This window comes from Pogoniulus pusillus, chromosome 29 (genome assembly GCF_015220805.1).
Source record: "Pogoniulus pusillus isolate bPogPus1 chromosome 29, bPogPus1.pri, whole genome shotgun sequence".
Lineage (NCBI taxonomy): Eukaryota > Metazoa > Chordata > Aves > Piciformes > Lybiidae > Pogoniulus > Pogoniulus pusillus.
The window spans coordinates 17481518-17504847 of NC_087292.1; the positions used below are offsets into that span (position 1 = coordinate 17481518).

General features: G+C 62.2%; 1 protein-coding gene across 2 annotated transcripts in view; it reads left to right on the forward strand.

Moving 5' to 3' along the window:
* The window catches only part of DNMT3B (DNA methyltransferase 3 beta), a 30084-nt gene extending 6981 nt beyond the window's left edge, over positions 1 to 23103 (forward strand). Inside the window, exons 4-23 of one of the 2 annotated variants that reach the window (XM_064168105.1) lie at positions 1590 to 1663; positions 2265 to 2443; positions 6657 to 6801; positions 7523 to 7629; positions 9011 to 9166; positions 9834 to 10022; positions 11832 to 11990; positions 12622 to 12729; positions 13583 to 13724; positions 14095 to 14223; positions 14631 to 14675; positions 15125 to 15204; positions 15505 to 15617; positions 15932 to 16115; positions 16305 to 16389; positions 17132 to 17370; positions 17517 to 17607; positions 18480 to 18628; positions 19496 to 19581; positions 20213 to 23103. In XM_064168105.1, the coding sequence (XP_064024175.1) occupies positions 2435 to 2443; positions 6657 to 6801; positions 7523 to 7629; positions 9011 to 9166; positions 9834 to 10022; positions 11832 to 11990; positions 12622 to 12729; positions 13583 to 13724; positions 14095 to 14223; positions 14631 to 14675; positions 15125 to 15204; positions 15505 to 15617; positions 15932 to 16115; positions 16305 to 16389; positions 17132 to 17370; positions 17517 to 17607; positions 18480 to 18628; positions 19496 to 19581; positions 20213 to 20354 (2358 nt within the window). In that variant the 5' untranslated portion in view covers positions 1590 to 1663; positions 2265 to 2434 and the 3' untranslated portion in view covers positions 20355 to 23103. The remainder of the gene's footprint in view (positions 1 to 1589; positions 1664 to 2264; positions 2444 to 6656; positions 6802 to 7522; positions 7630 to 9010; positions 9167 to 9833; positions 10023 to 11831; positions 11991 to 12621; positions 12730 to 13582; positions 13725 to 14094; positions 14224 to 14630; positions 14676 to 15124; positions 15205 to 15504; positions 15618 to 15931; positions 16116 to 16304; positions 16390 to 17131; positions 17371 to 17516; positions 17608 to 18479; positions 18629 to 19495; positions 19582 to 20212) is intronic. The other variant, XM_064168106.1, reaches the window with a different exon arrangement.
* Positions 23104 to 23330: the final 227 nt, after the last annotated feature.

Here is a 23330-nt window from a genome sequence, read left to right on the forward strand (position 1 = left end):
AGAAGTGCAGACTCTTTGCCTCCACCCTGGCGCTGCTCTCGCAAGGGTCTGGCCTTTGTATGGGAGCGGGAGAGAAACAACCACCCCGAACCGACCATAAAACTTGGGAGGCTTTGTGTGCCCTCACTGCTCTGGGCTGGAGGTGGGCAGAGGGACAAGGGCTGTGCCCGGCTCCAGGGTGCCCCTTCTCCCCCAGGGGTGCTCCGTTTCCCCCATGAGGCACTCGTGCTGTGGGGGCTGAGCTGCGAAGGGGTCTCCGAGGACCAAGCCCCCGAAAGTATCTGAGCCCCGGGGGAGTGCTGGGCACTGGCGGGTGGCACCGGCGCTCTGGCAGGTACCAGGGGCTGTGGAACCCCTGGAGAGGGTTGCTAAGCCCCGGGCAAGTGATGTGGGTTACAGGGAGGAGGATGCAGGGTATCGGGGAGGGATGTGGGGTACCGGGAGCGATGCGGGACCCCAGGCGATGTGGAGTCCCAGGCCATGTGGAGCGAGGGAATTCCATGGCTCCCGGCTCTGCGGGAATGCGGGTGGGGGGGTGCAGGGAGTGCGGGGGAATGCAACGCCCCCTGGGCCGTGGGTGCGGGGAGCAGGGCGAGTGCGATGCGGGCCCCTCGTCCCCCTCCCTCGGCGTGCGGCGAGGCGGGGGTGGTGGCGGCGAAGGAGGAGGAGGAGGAGGGGCTGCCCAGCACGGGCAGGGTTAAAGCGCCATGTAACCGGAGCGCGGGGCTGTCGGGGGCCGGCCAGAGCGCGGGAGGAGGCGGCGGCGAGCGGCGCGGCCCCGCTGGACGGCGCGTCCCGGCGCAGCGCAGGTGAGCGCGGAACGGCTGCTCCGTCGGGAACCGGCCCGCGGGGACGGGGACAGAGCCGCGGCACATCCTCGTGGGCGGCTTTGTTGTGAGCGGTGGCGGGGGACAATGGGGCGGGAGGGGGCGCGGTACCGGGGCGCACCGGAGCGCGGCGGGAGCGCCCCAGACGATCGGGCGGTTCCGAGTTCGGTCTCCGGGAACTCGCCGTGTTCGGCCCCTGGGGCTCGGGGCAGCCACTTGTTGCCGCCGGTTGGTCTCCCGGGGACGGGTGTGGGGGTTCGGTGTGTCCGCAGCCCCGGGCCCCGCTCCCTCCGGTCCCGCCCCTCCCGTTGCGACTTTCAGAGTTCCCGTGGAGGTGCCGCGGGCGCGGATCCCCGGGGGAGCGTCCCGGGGCTGTCACGACGGGGTCGGGCCGGCTGCTGGGGATCGTCCCGAATGCCGGTGGTGCCGGGAGAGGCAGGGGAAACGGGGTAGGGACAGAGTCCGGGGCCGTGGCGGGAGCACGGCAAACCCGCGAGTTCCCGTCGTTGAAACGGCTTGGGACGGCCTCGGGGCGGGGAGGGTCCGGGGAAGGTTCCCGGAGAGTTTGCGTAGGGTCTGGGGTTCCCCTGCCCCTGGCTCGGCGGGCCCCGGCCAGCGCCGCCCCCCAGGCAGGGGGCCCGGGGGGGGGCTTCCGGGAGTCCGGGATGCGGCGGCAGCTCTGCCGGGGCCGAGCACCTTTGTGTGTGGGGCCGGCGGCTCCCGGAGCTGTCAGCGCATCTTCGCTTTCTTCTCTCTCCGCAGCAAACGGCTCCCGGCCGGCGCCTCGGGCTTGCGGTGTCCCCGGGGCTGGGACGGCGGGGACGGGGCAGCGGCAGGTACCGACCCGGGCTCGGGGCTCCGCCGGCATCCACCTCCTCATCCCGAGCCCGGGGAGAAGTTGCCGTGGAGCGGGGGAGGGAGAGCATCGGAGACAGAGAAATAAACTCCGGGGTGGCCCCGGTTTAGGGCACGAGTCCCCGGGGAGGGGAGCCGCGGGTGGTCACCCGGGGGCAGCTCTGCTACTCGGAAAGGAACGGAGGGAGCAAGGGGGAGTGTGTGTGGGTGTGTGTGAAACCTTCAGCCCACGCAGCAGGACTTGAGTTTTCTGCCTCTGCCTCCAGTTTCCTAACTTGTGATGAAATGAGAGGGAATTGTAGAGTGGTTGGAATTGTAGAGTGGTTGGAGTTGGAAGGGACCATACAGACCTAGTTCAGCCCTCCCCCCATCCTCGGCAGGGCAGGGGCACCTTCCACGGCAGGGACACCTTCCACTGGATCAGGCTGCTCCAAGCCCTGCTCAACCTGTCCTTGAACACCTCCCAGGGATAGGATGTCCCAGTCCCCAGCTCTGGGGAGGCTTAAGCCCCACTGTGGGGGGGAGGGACATCAGGGGGGACAGTGAGGTGTCATTGTCATCACTTCGTGTCCTCTTGCGCAGGGGGAAGATGAAGCAGTAACGACTCTGGACGGAGAACCTGCGACGGCTAAGCGAGCCCCACCGGTGTGACAGCGGAGCCCCTGCAGCCCCCGTTCCTGCCCGGGGTGCCCGTCCCTGGGCGGGGGGCTCAGGAGAGCCAGGGTGGCTCATCCCAGCGGGACGTGACCGAGATGAGCACGGTAAAGAGCAGTGGCTGGCTCTGATGGTGGCTGCCCGGGAGACGTCTCCGGCCTGGTCTTGGGGCGAGGAGGGGCCGCTTTGGGTTTGGTTTCTGTCCTCCGAGCCCAGCTGGGCTGGAAGGCAGCAGGGTGGCCGCCGAGGGCTGCCGCGGGCCGGCGGGGAGCGGAGCTGGGGCAGGAGAGGAAACAGGGGGAAAATGGAGGGAAGTGGCGGAGCGCTGAGAGGGGCCAGGGACAGGAAACGGGCAGGGGAGGGGAGAGCAGAGCCTGCCCTGCTTAATGAGCAGAGCTGCCAAGATGGGCTCCCTTTCTTACCCAGCTGCCAGCCCAGCAGCTCCTTTCTTCCCGGGATTAGGGGGAAGTGTTTTGGGGGAGAGTTAAAGGCCATTTGTGCGCTCAGGATAGCCCAGGGGCAGCCCGGGGGCGAGCAAGCCCCGGCCATTGGGGTCCTTTATGTCTTTTTGTTATTCAAACAGGGCTTGGGTGATGGCTGCCATCCCAGCCATCCCATAACACTTCCCTTCAGCCTTTTGATATGCATGCCCCTGTCTGGAGGCAAAGTCCGCCTGTCTCCCCTGCCATCTCTCCACCTCCTGGGGAACCGCACCTGATAAGGGCCAGCCTGTTTTCTCAAGGAGGAAAACCGAACTCAGCCCCAGCCAGGAGCTGGGAGAGCAGCGCCGGTGTCCGGGGGGCAGCGGGGCTGGCGGCACCCGGCCCGGCCCCCTCGCAGATGAGGCTGTGCCCGGCGAGCTCAGGGGCCGGGAGGCTCTCTAAGCAGTTAAGGTCTCGAACCAGTTAGGTGAAGCTCAAAGAAATTGGTGTTGCAAAACCGGGGCGGGCTCCAGAGCCAGCGAGTTCATTGTCTCCGTGGGGGATCGCTGCCGGGCAGGCCCTGGGCACCATGCAGTGGCAGGGCTGGCGCCTGACCTCGCTGCTGTCTGCAACTACCTGAGGGGAGGCTGCAGCCAGCTGGGGTTGGGCTCTGCTGCCAGGCACCAGCAACACAACGAGGGGACACAGCCTCAAGCTGTGGCAGGGCAGGTTCAGGCTGGATGTTAGGAGGAAGCTGTTGGCAGAGAGAGTGATTGGCACTGGAATGGGCTGCTCAGGGAGGTGGTGGAGTGGCCGTGGCTGGAGGTGTTGAAGCCAAGCCTGGCTGGGGCACTTAGTGCCATGGTCTGGTTGGTTGGGCAGGGCTGGGTGCTAGGTTGGGCTGGCTGAGCTTGAAGCTCTCTTCCAGCCTGGTTGATTCTATAGTTCTATGATTCTGTGCCAGTCTCCTGGGGAGCTTGGGGCACCGAGGCAGCACTTGGGGCTGGTCTTATTCTGGGAGGGGTCTGGTGGCCAGCACAGGGCTGAGGCTTGGAGCTGGGTGTTTGCAGTGTGTTGGGGGAGAAAATGCCTTTGGCATGAGAAGGAATCCATCGTTTTGCTGGGGCTCCCCTGGCTGCAGGCAGAGGCACAGGAGGGGACAGCTGAGGGGCAGGTGCTGGAGAGGCTGAATCAGAGAATCATAGAATCAATCAGGCTGGAAGAGACCTTCAAGCTCATCCAGCCCAACCTATCACCCAGCCCTGTCCCATCAACCAGACCATGGCACTAAGTTCACCCTCCAGGCTTTGAACACCTCCAGGGCTGGGGACTCCATCACCGTCCTGGGCAGCCCATTCCATCGGTGCTGCTTCTCTTCCCCTGGCACAGGCTGGGTGAGGGCACTGCTCTGCTGCTTGTTCTTTTCACTCTGTGCGTGCAGTGAGCTGCTGCGGGGGCAGGAGAGGACAGAGGGCTGAGCCTTCCTCCTGAGCAGGAGGTGATGAGGCTGGTGAGGATGGTGACTCCTGTGGGAGATCCTCGGAGCCATGGTGGGACAGCCTGATGTCCTCAGCGGGCAGGGTGGACTCTGGCTTGTGGCTTCCGAAGGCAGGAGGGGAGGGATGGGAGTTGCCCTCCTGCTGCCCCGAGGGAGGCTTTGCAGTTTGGGGGGTGGTCCCATTCCCACTTGCGTGTCAGAGGATGTTGATGGGATGTCAGAGGATGTTGATGGGATGTCAGAGGATGTTGATGGGATGTCAGAGGATGTTGATGGGATGTCCTCGAGTGATCTCAGGCTGTGCAGCTGGAGGAGTGTGTGTGCTGTGCACGCACTGCTGGCTCCTGCGGGTGTGTGGCAGGCCCTGCCTGCACTCACTGCGATGGGAGTGCCCACAAAATGCCCATGGCATGCCCATGCTCACACCAGTGCCTGCTGCCTGGTCCCGTGGATGGGTAGAGCTGTGGCATGGGGATCTCCAGCTCTGCCAGAGGCAGTTCAGCTCCTTCCCAGTGAGAACTCCTTTGTTCATACTTCCACTGGAGCAAAGATGATGTTGGAGCTCCCCGAGTGTGTGGCACAGCTGAGCTTGGCACATGAGGTGCTCAGTCCTGGCTGTGGGTGCCAGGGACACCTGTCTGATGTGTCACCCTTCTCTCTACCCCTGTCCCTCCTTACTCCCCAGCATGGGCTGGCAGGAACATGCTCACTCCTCAGTCTCCCTGTTCCCAGCCTCTCCTCTGGTGCCCCTCATGCCAAGAGAGCAGTGTGTCCCCTCACACACACCTTGCTGTATGGATGCCCAGGTGATGGGCACAGAGCTCTTGGGTGAGATTTGCTATTTGTTGGGGGCAGCATCACTGCTGGTCCTGCAGCATGGCAGGGCAGGGGGCAGAGCTGTGCTGCACAGGAGCGTGTTGGTGCTTCCAAGAGCACCCGGAGCTGGCGTGGGGGACCCTCCTCCTGGCCCAGGGGCAGCCTGGCATGCCTGGGCAGCTCCCAGGAATTGTTTGCTGGGTCTGGGAGGAGATGTGCTGCAGCAGTGGGATTGCTGCACACAGCTGTAGGGGTTTTGCAGCTTCAGCCTCCCTCTAGTGCCATTCCTCCTGATTTCTCCCATTCCTCTCCTTTCCTTCCCCATTCCTTCCCATTCCTTCCCCCCCCCCCCCCCGCCATTCTTCCCCATTTTCTTCCACTTCCTCCCATCTCCTTCCATTTCCTCCCCATCCCTCCCATCCCACCCCTTCCTGGAGCAGAGGTGTCTGCATGGGGAGGCAGGAAGGGCACCCCGAGGGCTCTCCCTGCAGAGGTGAGCACCCAACACCTGTTTTGCTCCATGTTTGGGTGTTACCAGGGTTTTAACGCTGCCCTTTGCACCCAAAACGTCAGCCCCCAGCTGGCCTTTGTCTGTGGAGGTGCTGACAGATGATTGCAGAGCAGGAATCCCGATCGCTGGGGAAGCAGTCGGAGCCAGAGCGGCAGAGAGGGGGTGTAGAGAGTGTGGGGATGGAGCCTGGGGGCTCTTTGGGGCTGAGGCAGGGGGAGGGTTGCTTTTGCTTCCCAGCAGGATCTCGGGGGGGTGAAGCCCTGCAGCTTGCTCCTCAGCTCCTCCAGCTGAGCTAGGTGCTCCCGAAATGGCTGTGCCGGCAAGGGGCAAGTTGCAGCAGAGATCCTGAGCCCAGCGGTGAGGCAGCTCCACTGGCAGTGTCCTGGGTGCCTCTGGGAGAGCCCCGAGCTTCCACTTCCCAAAACAGGATCCAGGCAGGGCAGTGAGCGAGGGCAGGGGCACCTGGGCACAGTCCAGGAGCAAGGGGTGCTGGGTGCAGACCCCTGCCCTGCCCCTTTGCCCTGGAGCTGAGGCCGGGGAGGAGGCAGGAGGAGTTTTCCTCGCTGCAGGTGCCAGGACTTTGCCCCCCCATGGCGAACTGCCTGCTGTGTCCTGCTGCTGTCACAGCCCACCCACTGCTGGGCTTTGGCTCTGCTGCCTTGGCCTGAGGGTTGAGCACAGTGAGGCTGGTGCCCGGGGCAGAGTGGCAGGGGACTGCAGCTCTCCTCTGGAACAGGCTCCTGAGCCGTGCCCGGTGCTGCTGGTCAGAGCCAGCTGGGCTGGGCAGCTCCCAGGGCGATGGGATCAGGCTGGCACAGCCCTGGAGAAAAGCCCCAGAGCTTCCCTGAGAACAAGCAGGTTGTGCCTGGGGCCTGTTGGCTGCAGCTGGTGGAGCTCCAGGGCCACCACGGTTTTGTTCAGGTGCCCACTGGCATTCCTAGCACCCCTCCAGTCAGACCCCTCTGGTCTGGCAGGGAGAAGTTGTGGCTGGCATGCAGAGCTTGCCCTGTCCCCTCTGCCTTCCCAGGGCCTTTCTGCTGAGCTCAATCCCTTTTCCACCCTGGTTTCCACAGGCAGCCATGAAGAAGGACAAGAACCACGGTGGGGACGAGGCAGACTGCAGGGCAGAGCTGATCCTTCTCAATGGGGACTGCACCACCCCCACCTCTGACTCCCCTGCCCTGCTCTTGGAGCAGAAGGGGAAGCCCAATGCCCAGGGTGAGTCTCCCTGTGCTGTGCCCAGCATGTGCCATGCATGGGGTGCATGGGGCCATGGATCCCCCCCCCGCCATCCTGAGGGCGTGCTGGGAGCTGCAGCATGCCTCAGTGCCATGGTTTGAGGGGTTCCTTTTTATCCCAGACTCCCTAAAAGGAGTCTGGAACCCCTCAAACCATGAGACTTGGGTCCCTCCATGGCTCCTCTGCTGGGTTTCTTCTTTCTGCTGGCATTTCCAGCCCATGGGGACAGAAGGGGTTGTGGAAATGGGTGCCACACTGTGCTGCTGGCTCTGCCCCTGGATGGTTTCACCCCTGAGGAGCTCAAGAGGCAGGGAGCCCTCAGCTTGAGGTGCTGCATCCTAGCTCCTGGGATGCTCTGATTGTGGTCCCCAAATCCCACCTCTTGGCTTCACAAGGTCCTGCTTCAGCAGAGCTGCCCTGAGTAGCAGGCATGTGGCTTCCTGAGCTCTCAGGAAGAGAAGGTGCCCACAGTGGCTGTTAGGTGCCAGTTTTGGGGGCAGGTGGGTGGGTGTGACTGCCAGTGTCAGCAGTGTCACTGTGGGGAGCCCTGGGGGCACTGCCTGCGTCCCACTCTCAGCCACACTGCTCCGAGGTGAGGTTTTGGTCTCACCAAATCAGACTTTGCTGCTTGGAGCAGTCGCAGGCAGAGCTGTGTGGAGGCTTCTGGAGCATGACTCTGCTCTGCCTTGTCCCTGCCCAGGCACTGCAGACCTGAGGCTGCCAGCCCTGAGGAACAAGAGGGTGAGCAAGGGAGACCTGCCCAAGGAGGACCTGTCCTGGCCACTTGCTCTCACAGGCTCGCAGGAGGTAAGTGCTCAGCTGCCTGCTGGGGGCTTTGGGCTGGCCATGGCTGCAGTTGGCTGTCCCAGACCCTCACCCCTTCTCCTCCAGGGCAGCTCAGTGCTGGGGGAGCAGCCTGGTGGCAGCTGCAACCTTCATCTGCAAGCAGCCTTTTGAATTCCTGAGTGCTGCAGGGTGCCAGGAGCAGCAGGGGGTGGTGATGCTGCCCTACTCACGACATCCTGCAGCACTCTGAGCATTCTTCTACTGTGATCTTCCTCACAAGCTCTTGGCCATGCTGATGGTCTGAAGCATCTCATGCCTCCCTCTCTCAGGGTGGCTGCTTTCAGCTGCTCTGGGGCTGCATCCCAGTTTTGTCCTTCCCATCTTTTGTTAGCTTCAGCTTGACAAACCTCCAGGGGCTGCAAACAGATTTGTTTTTTTCATTCAGTGTAATTATTTTGGCTTCTGCCTTTATTGTTTTGACTTTGAAATAAACCCCCAAGGTTGGAGATGTGCCTGTGAGCAGGCAGCTTCCAAAAGAAAGAGCCACAAATCCAGCTGGGGGGGAAGGGAATTCAGCTTCCCCCCTCACAAGCTTGGGCTCAGGAGATTGTCACTTGCAAAATCTCCTTTGGTTTGGAGGCTGCTGGGCCGGATGCAGGAAACACCTCTGGGGCAGGCTGGTTGTAAGCTGGGGCTGCTGAAACCACAGGGGAAGGGCTGCAGGGGGCTGGGCTCTGGGAGGAAGAGCACCCAAGGATGGGTTTGAGCTCCCTCGGGTGTCTGTGAGTACCATTGGGCTGTGTGAGCAGCCATGTGTGGGTGTGAGTACCCATGGGGGTGTGTGATGAGTACCCTTGCATGTGTGAGCACCCATGGGAGTGTGTGTGAGCACCCTTGAGTGTGTGTGAGCAGCCTTGAGTGTGTGAGTACCCACAGCTGCAGGAGAGCACCCATGGGGGTGTGTGTGAGCACCCATGAGTGTGTGTGAGCAGCCTTGAGTGTGTGAGTACCCACAGCTGCAGGAGAGCACCCATGGGAGTGTGTGTGAGCACCCATGAGTGTGTGTGAGCACCCTTGAGTGTGCGAGTACCCACAGCTGCAGGAGAGCACCCATGGGGGTGTGTGTGAGCAGGGTGCCATGCTCGTGGCTTTCCCAGCCCTGCCAGCTCCTGGCTGTCGCTGTGAGGAGGGAGGGTGCAGGAGGGCACAGCCCAGGGCTGTGTGCCAGCCGCTGCCCGCGGTGCAGGCTGCAGGGGGCTGCGGCAGTGAGCGCTGCCGAGCGCCGCGGTGCAGCCTGCCAGAGATGCCTTCCCCCTGCCCAGGGCTGCGGTGCCCAGCTGAAGAAGCCTGCTGTTGGCAGGGAGTTGGTGCCCACGCCATGGCCCCACTCTTGTGGTTGCAGGGTCGTGCCCGGGGCAGTGCCGGCTGGGAGAGCAGCCTGCGGCAGAAGCCTCCTGTGCGCCTCATCTTCCAGGCAGGGCAGACCCGACACGAGATGAGGGTCAAGGAGGACCCTGGCAGCCTGGAGCCCCTCAGGGACCTGCCAGCTCCTCTGCGGGTGAGGGTCTGCCTGCCTGGGCCTTCCCTGCGCTTCTGCTGTGCCCTGGCCGGGTGCTGCAGCTTGTCTCTGCCTCAGTTTCTCTGTGGAGCAGGAGGGGTTGTGTGCTGTTGTTTGTCCCTGCTGTGCATGCTTTGGGCACCCTGAGGGGAGCTGGGGAGAGGAGAGGGGAGGGGGGTAAGTGGGGGGCACTTGGGAGGTGTCTTGAGAGGCAAAGCAGAACTATTCTGCCTCCAGCACCTCAGGCCTGGGCTTTCCATTCCCAGATGTAGCTATGGCTGCCCCCGACCTCTGCCTGAGGGGCTGGGAGGGGATGAGCAACTGGGGGTGACCAGGGGATGAGGGGTGATGAGGGGGATGAGCTGGGGGTGATGAGGGGGTTGAGGGGCTGGGGGTGATGAGGGGAGAAGGAGAATGAGGAGCTGGGGATGGTAAGGGGCTGGAGGTGATGAGGGTAACAAGGGGTTGGGGGTGATGAGCTGAGGGTGACAGGCTGGGGGTGATGAAGGGATGAGTGGGATGAGCTGGGGGTGATGAGGAGCTGGGAGTCACAGGAGCTGGGAATAATGAACTGGGGGTGCCAAGAGGCTGGGGGTGCCAAGGGGCACGTCCCTGCTGCCCCCTGCCCTGCCACCCTGCCTCTCAGGCTGTGTCCCTCCCCGGGCAGGTCTCCAGGCGCCGCTCGGCCGCGCCCACGCCGGTGACCATCGACCTGACGGAGGAGGACTCCCGGGACTCGTCCCGCAGCAGCAGCACCCTGTCGGGCAGCAGCTCCCAGGAGGGGCAGAATGGCACCACCGAGCTGGGCACCGAGGAGCAGGAGAGCAGGGATGTGGGCGCGGCGCTGGAGTACCAGGTAGAGAGGGGCCAAACTCTCACCCCGTGCCTAGACCCTGCAGCTGGGACCTTGTGCCAACCCTCTGGCAACAGCTTCTCCTGCCCCCTCTGCCTTTCCCTGCCTGCCCAGGGTGCCACGCTGCCAGGGTCCCTGTCGCCTGGGTTGGTGCTGCTCTGAGGTCACTGCAGCAGGCGGCTGCTGTGCCAGGGACCAGCCCCACCGGGCACACGATAGGGCTCCTATGAGCTGCGTGCATGGCACACGCCAGGCTGGCAGCTGCCTGTGCCATGCTGGGGCAGGCAGGGGCATGTGCAGGAAGTGCTTCTGTCTGGGGCTGCTGGAGAGGAGCAGAGCTGCTGGGGCTGCCATGATTCAGTGCCTGCGGGCATCAGGGCAGGGCCTGAGACGTGCAGGAGTTGGGCAACTGGCATCTTGCTGCTTAATTGGGGCCTAATTGTAGAGCAGATCTGGGCAGGGGGGTTCTGCGGGCAGTGGGGAGGGCTCCTGCAAGAGGGGCCTAGCTGGGCACAGCTCTGTTCTGGCACAGCTCCCTCAGCCTGCCTGGTGGCCCTTGGCACACCAACACTCCCAGCTCTTTCCCCCCCTGCTTTAGCTCTGGCTCCTTTCCTGCTCTCCTCTGTGGGAACAAGAGGAGGCTGGGTGGGTATCCTGGGTGGGTATCCTGGGTGGGTGCCCTCTCCCTGGGGTGCAGCCAGACAAGTTGTGAGCTCTGTGAAGGTTGTGGCAAGGAGCAAGCTCTGCCCGGGGAGCCCAGGGACAACCTGCAGCGGGCAGGACATGCAGTGACCCCTGCCTGGCTTCCTCAGCATGGGCTGTGCCTCCTGGCACTGAACCCAGTTTTGGGCTCCCCACTCTGAGAAGGACATTGAGAGGCTGGGGCAGGAGCAGAGAAGGGCAACGAAGGTGGGGAGGGGTCTGGAGAACAGGGCTGGGAGGAGCAGCTGAGGGAGCTGGGGGTGTGCAGCCTGCAGCAGAGGAGGCTCAGGGCAGAGCTCTGCTCTCTGCAGCTCTCTGAGAGAAGGCTGCAGCCAGTTGGGGGCTGGGCTCTGCTGCCTGGTGTCAGACGACAGGAGGAGAGGAGATGGCCTAAAGTTGTGCCAGGGGAGGCTGGGGTTGGAGGTGAGGAAGAATTAGTTTGCTGCAAGAACGATCAGAGACTGGCATAGGCTGCCCAGGTTGATGGTGGAGTGCCCATCCCTGGAGGTGCTCAAGGAAGGTGTGCCCGTGGCACCTGGGGCCATGGTTTGGTGCCCACGGTGGTGCTGGGTTGCTGCGTGGCCTGGGTGCTCTCAGAGGCCTTTTCCAGCCCAGACAACTCTGCAGAAGCTCTTCCTGAGCGAGCTGGGTGAGGGCAGCAGGAGAGTCCCTGCAGCTGCTGCCCCACCTGCCTTGCCCCATTCCCATCGCCGGGGCTGCCGCAGAGCTTCCTGCCTGCTGCTTTGTGTGGGCAGGAAAAGGCTTCCCAGTGCTTGCTGGGACCCTGGCGGGGCAGGCAGGAGTGGGCACGCACAGGGCACCGCTGCCAGGAGGGCTGTGCAGGACGGAGCATGCAGCGGGGCTGGCAGCGTGGAGCAGGGCTGGCAGCCAGAGCTGCTGGGGCTGTGCTCTGCTGGGCTTCGCTGGGGGGCAGGGGGGGCGAGGAGGGTGCAGCTCCTCTGGGTGGCTGAGCAGAGCCCCACGGAGGTGACTTTGCTGTGTGCCACAGGTGGGGCAGGGTCACCCCTGCCAGGGCTCTCCCGTGGGGCTGCTGGCACCGAAGGAGGCCTTGGTGCTTTGGACTGATCCCTGCTGCCCTCTGCTTTGCAGGACGGGAAGGAGTTTGGAATTGGGGAGCTGGTGTGGGGCAAGATCAAAGGGTTCTCCTGGTGGCCTGCCATCGTCGTGTCCCACAGAGCCACTGCCAAGCGCCAGGCGGGCACGGGCATGCGCTGGGTGCAGTGGTTTGGAGATGGGAAGTTTTCTGAGGTGAGCTGCTGCCTGTGCCCCCCTCCCTGGCATGCCCCTGCTGCCTGTGCCCCCCTGCAAATCCCTGCTGCCTGCCCCTGCTGTGCCATCCTCCCTAGCACACCCCTGCTGCTTGTGCCCCCCTGCAAATCCCTGCTGCCTGCCCCTGCCTGTGCCCTCTCCCTGGCACACACTCCTGCTGCCTGCTCCATTCCTGGGCTGTCAGTAGGGGTGTCCATGCCCAGGTGCTACTTCCCTGGGCAGGACCCTGGGTGTTCAGCATAGCCAGGCACTGGCATGCTCTGGCAGCTCTGCTGGCCTGGTGGCAGGATGCAGAGAGAGGGATGCCTGCCTGGCACCTTTGCAGGGTTCTGTCCATGTCCTGGTTACTCTCTGCCTGGTGAGGGGTGCCCTGGAGCCTCATCACCCCTAAGCTGCAGGCAGGAGCGAGCCGTGCCCGCTGCCATGGGGGCTGTGGCTGGCAGGAGTGAGCTGTGCCCACTGCCTTGGGGGCCATGGCTGTGGCAGGAGCGAGCTGTGCCCGCTGCCATGGGGGCTGTGGCTGGCAGGAGCGAGCTGTGCCCGCTGCCATGGGGGCTGTGGCTGGCAGGAGTGAGCCGTGCCCGCTGCCAAGCTGTTGCTGCTCTGCCAGGTTTCTGCAGACAAGCTGGTGGGACTGGTGGCCTTCAGGCAGCATTTCAACTCCTCCACCTTTAACAAGCTGGTGTCCTACCGCCGAGCCATCTACCATGCCCTGGAGGTACCGCGGGCAGCGCCGAGGGAGGGGTGTGTGGAGGGAGGAGATGCAGATGCCAGGCTCCAGGGTGGGCAGTAGGGTGCAGAAGAGGACAGGCTGTGCTCAGAGGGAGCTGACACAGCTTGAGATGGTGAAGGAAATGTTTTGCTGGGGCAGGAAGAGATGCCCCAGATTGGATGCTGGGCATCTGCTCAGCCCAGGAGACTGCAGAGCTGGCACAGAGCGTGGGCAGCTGGTGGGGGCTTTTCCCCCCAGCATGGCTGTGCTCTGCTCAGGGTGGTTCTGGCCAATGCCAGTCAATCACCTTGAGAGCTATCACTGAGAGCCTCCTGCCACAGAATTAATGATTGCCCATCTGCTGGGGTGATGTGGGCAGATGTCTGCAGGAGCCCTCCCTTTGCTGGCACTGCTGCCAGCTGCAGCCATGGGGCCAGATCCTGCTGCTGCTGCCTCAGGGCCTCACTGCTCCAGAAGGCTCTGGGCCAGGCTCCCTCTGGTGACTGATGTGTGGCAGCATTGCAGGGCAGTGTCACACTGGCAGGAGGTGTCCTGGGAGGGCGCTGGATGCCCTTTGCCATCTGGGCTGGCACTGAGCGCCCCATGGGTCTGATGCCCTGCCAGAGGGTTATGGTACTGCAAACCCATGGGCACCTCTTCTGCCTTCTGCCCGTTTGCTGCCTGGAAGCAGAGTCTGGAGGCACACCCAGTGCAGGAATCCAGCAGCTGCCACTGTGCTGGGGGTGTTTGGTGGGGAGGGGACCTGGGAGCGTGGCCCTGGCAGGCACGTGGGTGACCCAGGCTGCAGCCAGGCTGCTCTCTGCCAGCCTGGCCCACGCTGCCCCTCCTCTCTCGGCAGGTTGCCCGCGGCCGCTCGGGAAAGACCTTTTCGACCAGCCCTGGAGAGTCCCTGGAGGAGCAGCTCAGGCCCATGGTTGATTGGGCACTCACTGGCTTCAAACCCCTGGGGCTCAAGGGGCTGCGGCCACCCAAAGCCTCAGGTGAGGTGGTGGCACCAGCTGGGCATGGGGTGGGCATGGGCAGCTCTGGTGCCCAGCTGCTGCGGTCAGTCCCAGCTGAGCCTGCTCGTCCTCTGCCATGGCTGTGCTGGCCTGGGCCTGAGGTGTCCCTGGGGGGTGCTCACTGCTGTGTCCCCCACCCCAGCAGAGTAAAGCATCTCAGGGCCACTGCTCCTGAAGCCCTGTGGCCTGGCTTAGCCTCCAGCCACGCGTGGGCAGTGGGTGGTCAGGGAGGGCTCTGCTTTTGGCTGGGCTGGCACCTGCCAGGGCTTGGCAGGAGATGTCCTCCAGTGCTGCAGAGAGCTGCTGGGGCTGGAAGCTTGCCCCCAGGGAGCCACATTTGGCCTTGCAGAGAACGGAGTCCTGAGGAACGGGACGGAGGAGGTCCTGTCCCTTGAGCAGTGCCCCCCCACCAAGAGGCTGAAGACCAACCTGTGTGGCAGCAGCAAGGAGCAGCGCCTGGAGGAGGACCAGACCAGGGGTGAGTGGCAGCAGGAGCTGGGCAGTGGCACGGCCTGGGCCCTGCATCCTGAACAACAGCACCAGGAATCCTTTTGGGGAAGGGCTCAGCTCTTCCTGGAGGCCATGAGCTTGGCTGCTGCAGGCAAAAGCCTCTTGTGTTGCTCACTTGGGTGACTCCAGCAAGCCCAGCTGCAAGCCCTGGCACTGCCAGCTGGGCTCCACGAATTGCTCAGCTTGGAAGTGGTCCTTGTGTTGGTGCTTGGAGCTGGAGCTCCCCAGCATCCCCAGGGCACAACGCCCAACCTGTGCCCATGGCTGCATTCTTTGGGCAATGCCCAGCAGGGCTGCAGCAGCTTTGCTGCAGGAATGGAGGTGTCTGGCAGGAGCCAGCTGATGCTAAACCTTTTGTGCTTCTCTTTTCTACAGAGCAAATGGTGTCTGAAGTTACCAACAGCAGTGGGAGCCTTGAAGGTAACCATGGCCCTGGCTTGTCTCTGGGGAAAAGCAGTGCAGATGCCTGGGCAAAAATCCTGCATCCCTCCCAACCTCATCCCATAGGAATGGGGAAAGCAGAGGGTGCAGATCCCTGTGCCCAGAGAGGTTGTGGAGTCTCCTTCTCTGGAGAGCTTCCAACCCCCCCTGGGCATTGTGCTCCTGGGCAAGCTGATGGGGGTGCCCTGCTTTAGCAAGGGAGCTTGGCCTGGCTGATCTGCAGAGGTCCCTTCCCACCCCAGCAAGCTGGGATCTGGGGCAGGTGCTGTGCCAGCAGTGCTGAGCCTCCCTCTGTGCTGGGGGCCGCTGAGGGGGCTGCAGCTGCTCATGGCCCTGCCCCGCTTCAGACTGGGCTCCAGGCTGTGGTGGGGTGGGTGCAGGGGGTCTGCTGCCCTGGCTGGGGCTGAGCAGAGCTCTGTGTCACACAGACAGCTGCTTGTCCTGCGGGAGGAGGAACCCTGCCACCTTCCACCCCTTGTTTGAGGGGGGCCTGTGCCAGACCTGCAGGGTGAGTGCTGGGCTGGGCTGAGTGGCAGCTGGGGAGGAGGGTAGGGAGGAGGGTCCAGTCCTGCTGCAGCCAGCACTGGTGGGCCAGGAGGTGGCAAATGCCAGTGCCTGTCTGTTGGCCATCCACTCTGGTGCTGTCCCTTGGTGTGCTGCCTGCACTTGGAGCACTGAGGATGGGCACTTGTGAGCTCTCGGCCTGTGCCAGATGCAGCAGAGCTCTGCTCGTCCTCTCTTCACCTCTGGGCACCGGCCTTGACCCCCTGTCTCTGTCCCACTGTCCCTCTGTCCCTCTCACCACCAGGACAGATTCCTGGAGCTCTTCTACATGTATGATGAAGATGGTTACCAGTCCTACTGCACTGTCTGCTGTGAGGGCAAGGAGCTGCTGCTCTGCAGCAATGCCAGCTGCTGCAGGTGGGTCCCAGCCTTGCTCCCCCAGCGTCACTCCTGGGGAGTCACAGGGGAGCAGGGTCCTGTGCGGGTCCCCATTTGGCTACCACAGCACTCCCAGTACAACCAGTCCAAGCCCTACTCGGCCAGACTGCACCTGGATAAGCCCCAGGGAGGCTGGCAGGAGCTTTAGCTGCTGCTGGGTCTCCAGCTTGTGTTGGCAGCCTTCAGCCCCAGGCTGCCACGTGGGAAAATGCCCTGGGCACTGGGGTGGGCACTGCGGTGCGTGGCTGGGCTGACCTGCAGCCATCAGGAGGTTGATGTTGTGGTTTGGGCAGGTGCTTCTGTGTGGAGTGTTTGGAGGTGCTGGTGGGACGAGGGACATCTGCCAAGGCCAAAGAGCAGGAGCCCTGGAACTGCTACATGTGCCAGCCCCAGGGCAGCTACGGCGTGCTGCAGCGGCGGCAGGACTGGAACCTGCGCCTGCAGGACTTCTTCACCAGTGACAAGGGACAGGAATATGTAAGGGCTGTGCTGGGCAGCAGGGCACTCCTCAGCCCCTTGCCCTGACCCCACTCAGCCACCCTCTGCAGGCTCTTGGCCCCCCTGGCAAAGGGGGAGGTTTGACCTCCAGAGCCAAGGGTTGGCCTCTCTGGCAGCTTGGCAGCGCTTGCCCGGAGCTGGAGCTTCTCTGATGTCCTCTCATTGCAGGCTGCCCCCAAAATCTACCCAATGGTTCCACCAGCAAAGAGGAGACCTATTCGAGTGCTCTCCTTGTTTGATGGCATAGCCACAGGTGAGGCACTGGAAGGACATTGGTAGGGCACTGGAAGAGTTTGCAGTGCTGGGTGCTGAGGTTTCATAGTTTGATGGCTTCAAACCTGTCTCTGAAAGCTTGGTGGGGAGCAGATGAGGGACAGGGACATCAGCACTGGAAGGGGATGAGAAGCAGGGGGATGCCCATCCGAAGGGCATGAGGGGCAGGGCTCCCCTTCCTGCTGGTCAGGGCTGTGGAGGAGGAAAAGATGGAGGGGAATGGGGCGATGGAAGGGAATGGTGGAATGGAGAGGAGTAGTGGGATGAGAGAGGAGTGGTGGGATGAAAGGGAATGGGGGGGATGGAGGAGAATGGGGGGATGAAAGGGAATGGTGAGATGGAGGGGAATGGTGGGATGGAAGGGAATGGTGGGATGGAGAGGAGTGGGGGGATGAAAGGCAATGGTAAGGTGGAGGGGAATGGGGGGATGGAAGGGAATGGTGAGGTGGAGGGGAATGGGGGGATGGAAGGGAATGGGGGGATGGAGGGCATGGGAGTGATGCTCACAGAGGTCGCTGCTGTGCTGAGTGCTGTCTCGGGTGGGTGGTCTCACTGAGAGTTGTGGCAGTGCTGGTCCCCTGCCCTCTGCTGAAGAAGTGCCCGAGGGCAGCTGGTGTGACTCAGCTGAGGGTGAGTGCCAGCTGCCTGGGAGCAGACCTGCCCGGAGCAGCAGGGCCCAGAGTTTGCTCCTCTGAGAGCTGCGTGTGACTGTCCCCACCCAGGACACGCCAGAGTGGCCACCTCGAGCGCTGCTGAGGACGGAGAGCGGGAGCCCAGGGAGAGCAGTGCAGGCTCAGAGCTCTGTCCCTTGGCAGGGTACCTGGTGCTGAAGGACCTGGGCATCCAAGTGGAGAAGTACATCGCCTCCGAGATCTGCGAGGAGCGCCTGGCCGTGGGCAGCCTGCGCCAGGAGGACAACATCACCTTCGTGCATGACGTCAGGAACATCACCAAGAGACATGTGAGCAGGGCTGCAGAGCCTGGCCCACAGCCCACCTGCACCTCACCCCACCCACCAGCCCTGCCACGGGCTTGTCCCCTGTCCTGCCAGGGATGAGAGACACACACGAGTGGCGTCTCCTCACCGGCTCTGTCTGCTTGCTCTAGATCGAGGAGTGGGGTCCCTTCGACCTGGTCATCGGTGGCAGCCCCTGTGATGACCTCTCCCTTGTCAACGCTGCCAGGAAGGGGATCTGTGGTGAGGCCCTTGCAGAGTTGGGGATCTCTCTGTTCTTGCCAGAGAGAGTGATTGGCATTGGAATGGGCTGCCCAGGGAGGTGGTGGAGTGGCTGTGGCTGGAGGTGTTGAAGCCAAGCCTGGCTGGGGCACTTAGTGCCATGGTCTGGCTGGTTGGATACAGCTGGGGAATAGGTTGGGCTGACTTCAGCCTGGAGAGGATAAGGCTTCGAGGAGACCTTGGAGTGGAGGATCTGAAGGGGGCTGCAGGAAGGCTGAGGAGGGACTATTGGCAAAGGCTTGTAATGACAGGAGGAGGAGGAATGGGTTTGGACTGGCAGAGGGGAGATTGGAACTGGATGTTAGGAAGAAGTGAGGGTGGTGAGACCCTGGCACAGGTTGAGGGTGGTGAGATCCTGGCACAGGTTTCCCAGGGAGGTTGTGGAGCACAGAAGCACAGAATGGGATCTTTGATTCCATTCTGTGCTTCTGTGCTCCACAACATCCCTGGAGGTGTTCAGGACCAGGTTGGATGAGGCCTTGAGTGACCTGTTCCAGTGGGAGGTGTCCCTGCCTGTAGCAGGGGGGTTGGAACTGGCTGAGCTTTGAGGTCCTTTCCAACCTAACCCATTCTATGACCTTGGAAGTCTCTTCCAACCTGGTTGATTCTATGATTCTGTGATCTCCAAGGGGGAGACCCTGGGCTGTGGAGCCACCTTTGAGTCCAGAGCAGTGGTTCAGCCTCACTCAGCGTTGGTAGTAGTAGGCACAAAGCTGCGGCGCTGGCAAAGCCCAGGCTGGCTGCGTGCTGCTTGTGGTGGGGAGGGCAGCCAGGCCCCCAGCTCCGTGCCCCCTGGCTGGTCCTAAGCCGTGGCTCTGGTTTCTCCCATGCAGAAGGCACTGGGAGGCTCTTCTTTGAGTTCTACCACCTGCTCAACTACGCCCGCCCCAAGGCTGGCGAGGAGCGGCCCTTCTTCTGGATGTTTGAGAACGTGGTGGCCATGAGGGTCAGCGACAAGAGGGACATCTCCCGCTTCCTGGAGGTAGGCATTGCCCCTGGGGGAGGCATCAGGGCTGTGCCAGATGTGCCAGTTCCACAGCAGGAGCTCCCCAGCTGTAACAGCCCTGCCAGAGGGTTCTGCTCCTGGCTCCAAGAGCTCCAGGCTGAGCTGTGCTGTGGTCTGCATCGGCTCTGGCCATGGCTGTGCCTGCAGCCCCATGGCTGAGTGCCTCATGCTCTGCTGTGGGGCTGCATCCTTGGGAGCACCAAAAGCAGCATGGGCAGAGGTGAAGAGAGGGGATCCTGCCCCTCTGCTCTGCTGAGACCTCCCCTGCAGCACTGCACCCAGCTCTGGAGCCCTCTGCACAGGAAGGACATGGACCTGGTGCAGAGGAGATGCTCAGGAGCTGGAGCAGCTCTGCTCTGGGGACAGGCTGAGGGAGCTGAGGGTGTGCAGCCTGCAGAAGAGAAGGCTCCAGACAGACCTCAGAGCAGCCTGCCAGGACCTGCAGGGGCTACAAGCAGGCTGCAGAGGGACTGCTCCCAGAGGCCTGCAGGGACAGGCTGAGGGCAGTGGTTTGGAATGAGAGCAGAGCAGCTTGAGAGTGGAGGGGAGGAACAAGTTGTGCAGCAGGAGGCTGCTGGAGCACTGCAGCAGGTTGCCCAGGGAGGGAGCTGAGGCCTCCTGGCTGGAGCTGCTGCAGGTGAGGCTGCAGAAGGCTGTGAGCAAGCTGCTGTAGGGGAGGATGTCCCTGCTGAGTGCAGGGGGTGGCACTGGGAGGTCTCTGGAGGTACCTCCCAAGCAGTGCACTCCACGGTTCTGTGATCTGCTGAAGGCTTTAGGTCCCAGCAGGGGAGGCTGAGCTCTCCCCTCCTCTAACTTGGCTTTCCCCCCTCTGGTGCCCCTCAGTGTAACCCAGTGATGATCGATGCCATCAAGATCTCTGCTGCCCACCGAGCTCGTTACTTCTGGGGCAACCTGCCAGGGATGGACAGGTAAGGAAGGCTTCTGGCAGCCTCCTGCTGTGGCTCTGGCTTGTTCCTGGTGCCTGTGTGGTTCTTCTTTCCTCTTTGGCCCTAAGCCCAGCTCCTGGGAGCTGCAGCTCCTGCATGGTGCTGTCTCCCCGCAGCGATGTGCAGATGGTAATGAGCTTGTTAATGAGCAAGGAGGAGGCTGCAGGAAGGGGGTAGCAGTGTCCTCTGGCACGGCCCTGGAGCCTGTGGAGGGAAGAGTGATGGGGCTGGGGCAGGATGCTGCAGGCTGGGGCTGGCTGGGGCTGCAGCATGCACTGGCCTTTGTCCAAGAGCCAGGCTGATGCTGGGGTGCTGTGTGGCAGCCCTGTACCCCTGCCAGCACTAGGAAGGGTTTGCCTGAGGTGAAGGCCAGCCTTGGCTGGGGCACTCAGCCCGGTGTGGTGGCACTGGGGAGCTCACAGCACGGCAGGTGGCTGCTGCTGCCACATGGCAAAGCCTGCTCTGGACTTTGATCACTGCTCGTAGCTCCCTCAGCTTGTGGCAGAACACAGCAGAACGACCTGGAGTCAAACCCAGTTCCTAGCAGTCCCCAGGGAGCCCTGGCTGGGGTTTTGGCCCAGCCTCACCCACCCCTCCTCTGCCTCTGCCCCAGGATCTTCGGCTTCCCCCTCCACTACCCCGAGGTCTCCGGCGTCGGCCGCGGCACTCGCCAGAAGCTGCTGGAGAGGTCCTGGAGCGTCCCTGTTATCCGGCACCTCTTCTCCCCACTCAAGGATTACTTTGCCTGTGAATAGCCCCCGGGGGCCCCTCGGCTCTCTGGTGCCCGTCCAGCTCCCGCCCGGCTCTGCTGCCCGCGGGGAGAGGGTCTCTGCCCCCACTCCCTCCCTTGCCGGCTGCGGGCAGGCAGCCTGGCCCCGGGGCAGGGCTGGGGAGGTGTCTAACCAAAGAACCTGGCAGAGTGACTTCGATTTCAAGGGACTGAAGGGCAGCCATAGGTAGAAAATGATGGACAGAAGAACTTTGATGGGGCAGAGCAGGAGGCTGTGCCTCGGTGCTGGGATGGGGCAGCTCCTCTGAGCTCTGCCCCGGAGCTGCAGGAGCTGCAGCCCAGCTGCGGAGCTGTGGGGGTGGAGGCAGCTGCCAGCGTGCTGCAGGCAGGCAGCAAACCCACCACGAGCCTCGCTGCTCCTCCCAGACTAAACAAAGCAAAAACCTCTTGAAGCGACTGCCAAAAATCCCCCCCCAGAGCGTAGCAGCAGGTGTCAGGGCCCCTGGTCAGGTTCCAGGCTCTGAGCAGGCAGGGACAGAGGAACCAAATTTGCTTGATTTGGTTTTTTAATTCTTTGTTGTTTTTTTTTTTTTTTTTTAAGGCTTTTGGATGAACTTTTAATGTTGTTGGTGCTGCTTTGAGGCACTCCATAGGAATGTGGAGATTCCTAGAGCTGAATGTAGCTGAAACTGAACTGTGAGGTGATAGACTTAACTTTTCTCTAGCTAGAACTAAAGGAATCCCTGGGTGCTATTTCTGGCTGTAGTTTACAGATCCTCCTGACTTCCTTCTTGGGTTTATTTTACAGCATCTGAAACCTTCTCCCTTGCATCTTAACCCCCTGCTGAGTGTGCTTTGAAAGCTTCCACAGCCATGGGAGCAGGGTGGGGGGGAGGGATGTGAGCTCCCGAAGGGAAAGGTTCTGGGAGCTTTCATATCCCCAGATGCCTTGGCAGGGGTAGCAGTGGTGGTGTCCTCAAAACAGCCCCCAGGCATCCTGTGCCACTTCAAGCCCCAGCAGTGTTGGCAGCTGTGGGGCAGGGGGGGGTTCCTGGCAGGGACAATCTCACCTGACCCTGGCTCACCTGGTACCAATCCTGCTCAGGACTGGGAGCTGATCCCTCCTTCCCTAGGTGCCCAGCTTCTGGGCATGGCTGTGCACAGGGGTGGGATGCTGTTGGTGCTTGTGTGCCCAGCCCTGACCCCACAGCAGCCTGAGTGGGCTCGTGGGGTCATACCCCTGACCCAGGAGCTGCTGTGGCCACTGCTGTGCTGGCTTTTAATTGCCCCCATGTGCTGCCTCCTTTTGCTGCAGGGACTCTCTTGCTGCCCAGGGAGCCCTGCTCCACAGCTGGTGCCCCAGGAGCTGTGGGCACAGCCGAACCCGTCCCTCTCCGCGGGTTTCTGTCTCCCCCGGCCACTGTCCCAGGTGGGCTCCTCCTGGGGCCTCTCAACTCCAATGCACATTTCAATGCACTGAAGGACTTGTGACCTGCCCCCCTCGGTCCCTCTGTCCTCCCCTACCTCTGCTGTTCACTGCAAACCTTCTCCTGCCCCGGCCGAGTCCTCGGGTGCCTTCTCCAAATGGGCCAGGGCAAGCCTGTGCCAGCCCTGTGCCCAGTGCCAGGCTGGCTCAGCAGTTGTTGTACAGCAGCAGTGAGAAATGAGCTGCTCCCCTGGCTCCTTCTACCTCTGACACATGGGGACCCCCCCCCCCCCCAGTACTCCCCCTCATGGGCAGCCCCCCCCAGAGGAGGGAGCTTCCTGAGTTGGACTCTTAGCGTGCAGCTTTCCCCCCGTGCCTCTCCCCCACACCATCTGCTGGTCTCCACCCCAAGGCTGTGCTTGGGGATGGGCAGGAAGAGAAGCCCACATGAAATTTAGAGGCTCTTTGTCCTGCCCGGAGGTTGCCCTTAAAGACTTCCCTTTGCCTCTTGTGCCCAGTGAGACATGTTTGAGCTTAGAACTCTGGAGAAAGCCAAATGCCCTCCACATTGCGCCTGGCATCTGAGGGCAGAACCCTGTCACCATCCACATTGTGCCTGGCATCTGAGGGCAGAACCCTCTTACCACCTTTGCCACCATCTCCTGAGCAGGAAGATGGCAGGGTGGCTTCTGTGGGTGCTAGAGGTGTAGGGGAAGCCTGGCATCACCCATGCTGGGTTTGGACCCCTCACCAAGCTCCCATCCTTGTGCCCAGCCCCCCTCATTCTCTATCCCAGTAGGGAGCCTGCCTTGAGGTGCCAGCCAGCTGGCACCCTCTGGGTGACAGAGGGACACCTTTGCATGGCTTCTCTTTCTCCAGTCTGGGCTAAGCTGCAACCTCTGCCTCGGTGGCATCCTGCATCCTCTCGCCCAGCCCTTGCCTCCTTTCCTATCTAATCAAAAGAGAAATAAACAGACAAGGGGAAAAAAAACCAAACCCAACAAACCACAACAGGCAAAAAAAGAGAAAGATAAAAGAGAAAGGAGAATTGTCTTGGCATTAAGCTTCCTTGATAAGGATTGTAGCAGACAGGGCTCCCTCGGACTGCTTTTATCCCTGCAAGAGCTGCCTTTGTTCCGCGCCTGTCGCGGAGGGGAGGCTGCCGGAGCTGCCTCCGGAGGCTTTCTGCAAGTCTCGACTCTCCCTGGTGCTATTTTGATACTTTTTTAAATGGTTTTATTTTATTATTATTTTTTTTTTAGGGTAAGGATTTGTGCTGTCCAAAGTCTCCTGCAGGTTTTTATACCTTGGTTTTTTATTTTTAATAAAAGGAGTGTATCACTTGGAAGGCTTCTCGCAGGCTCTGTCCAGCCCGGAGCTGGAAGCTCACTCCCTTGTGCCTGGGCCTTGCTGCTGTGGTGCTGGGTTGGGCGTGGGAAGGAGAGGGGAGGTCCACGGCAGGTAGGGTCCCACTCACTGCTGCCTAAATATCATAGAATCACAGAACCAGGCAGGCTGGCAGAGAGCTCCAGCCCAACCTAGCACCCAGCCCTGCCCAAGCACCCAGACCATGGC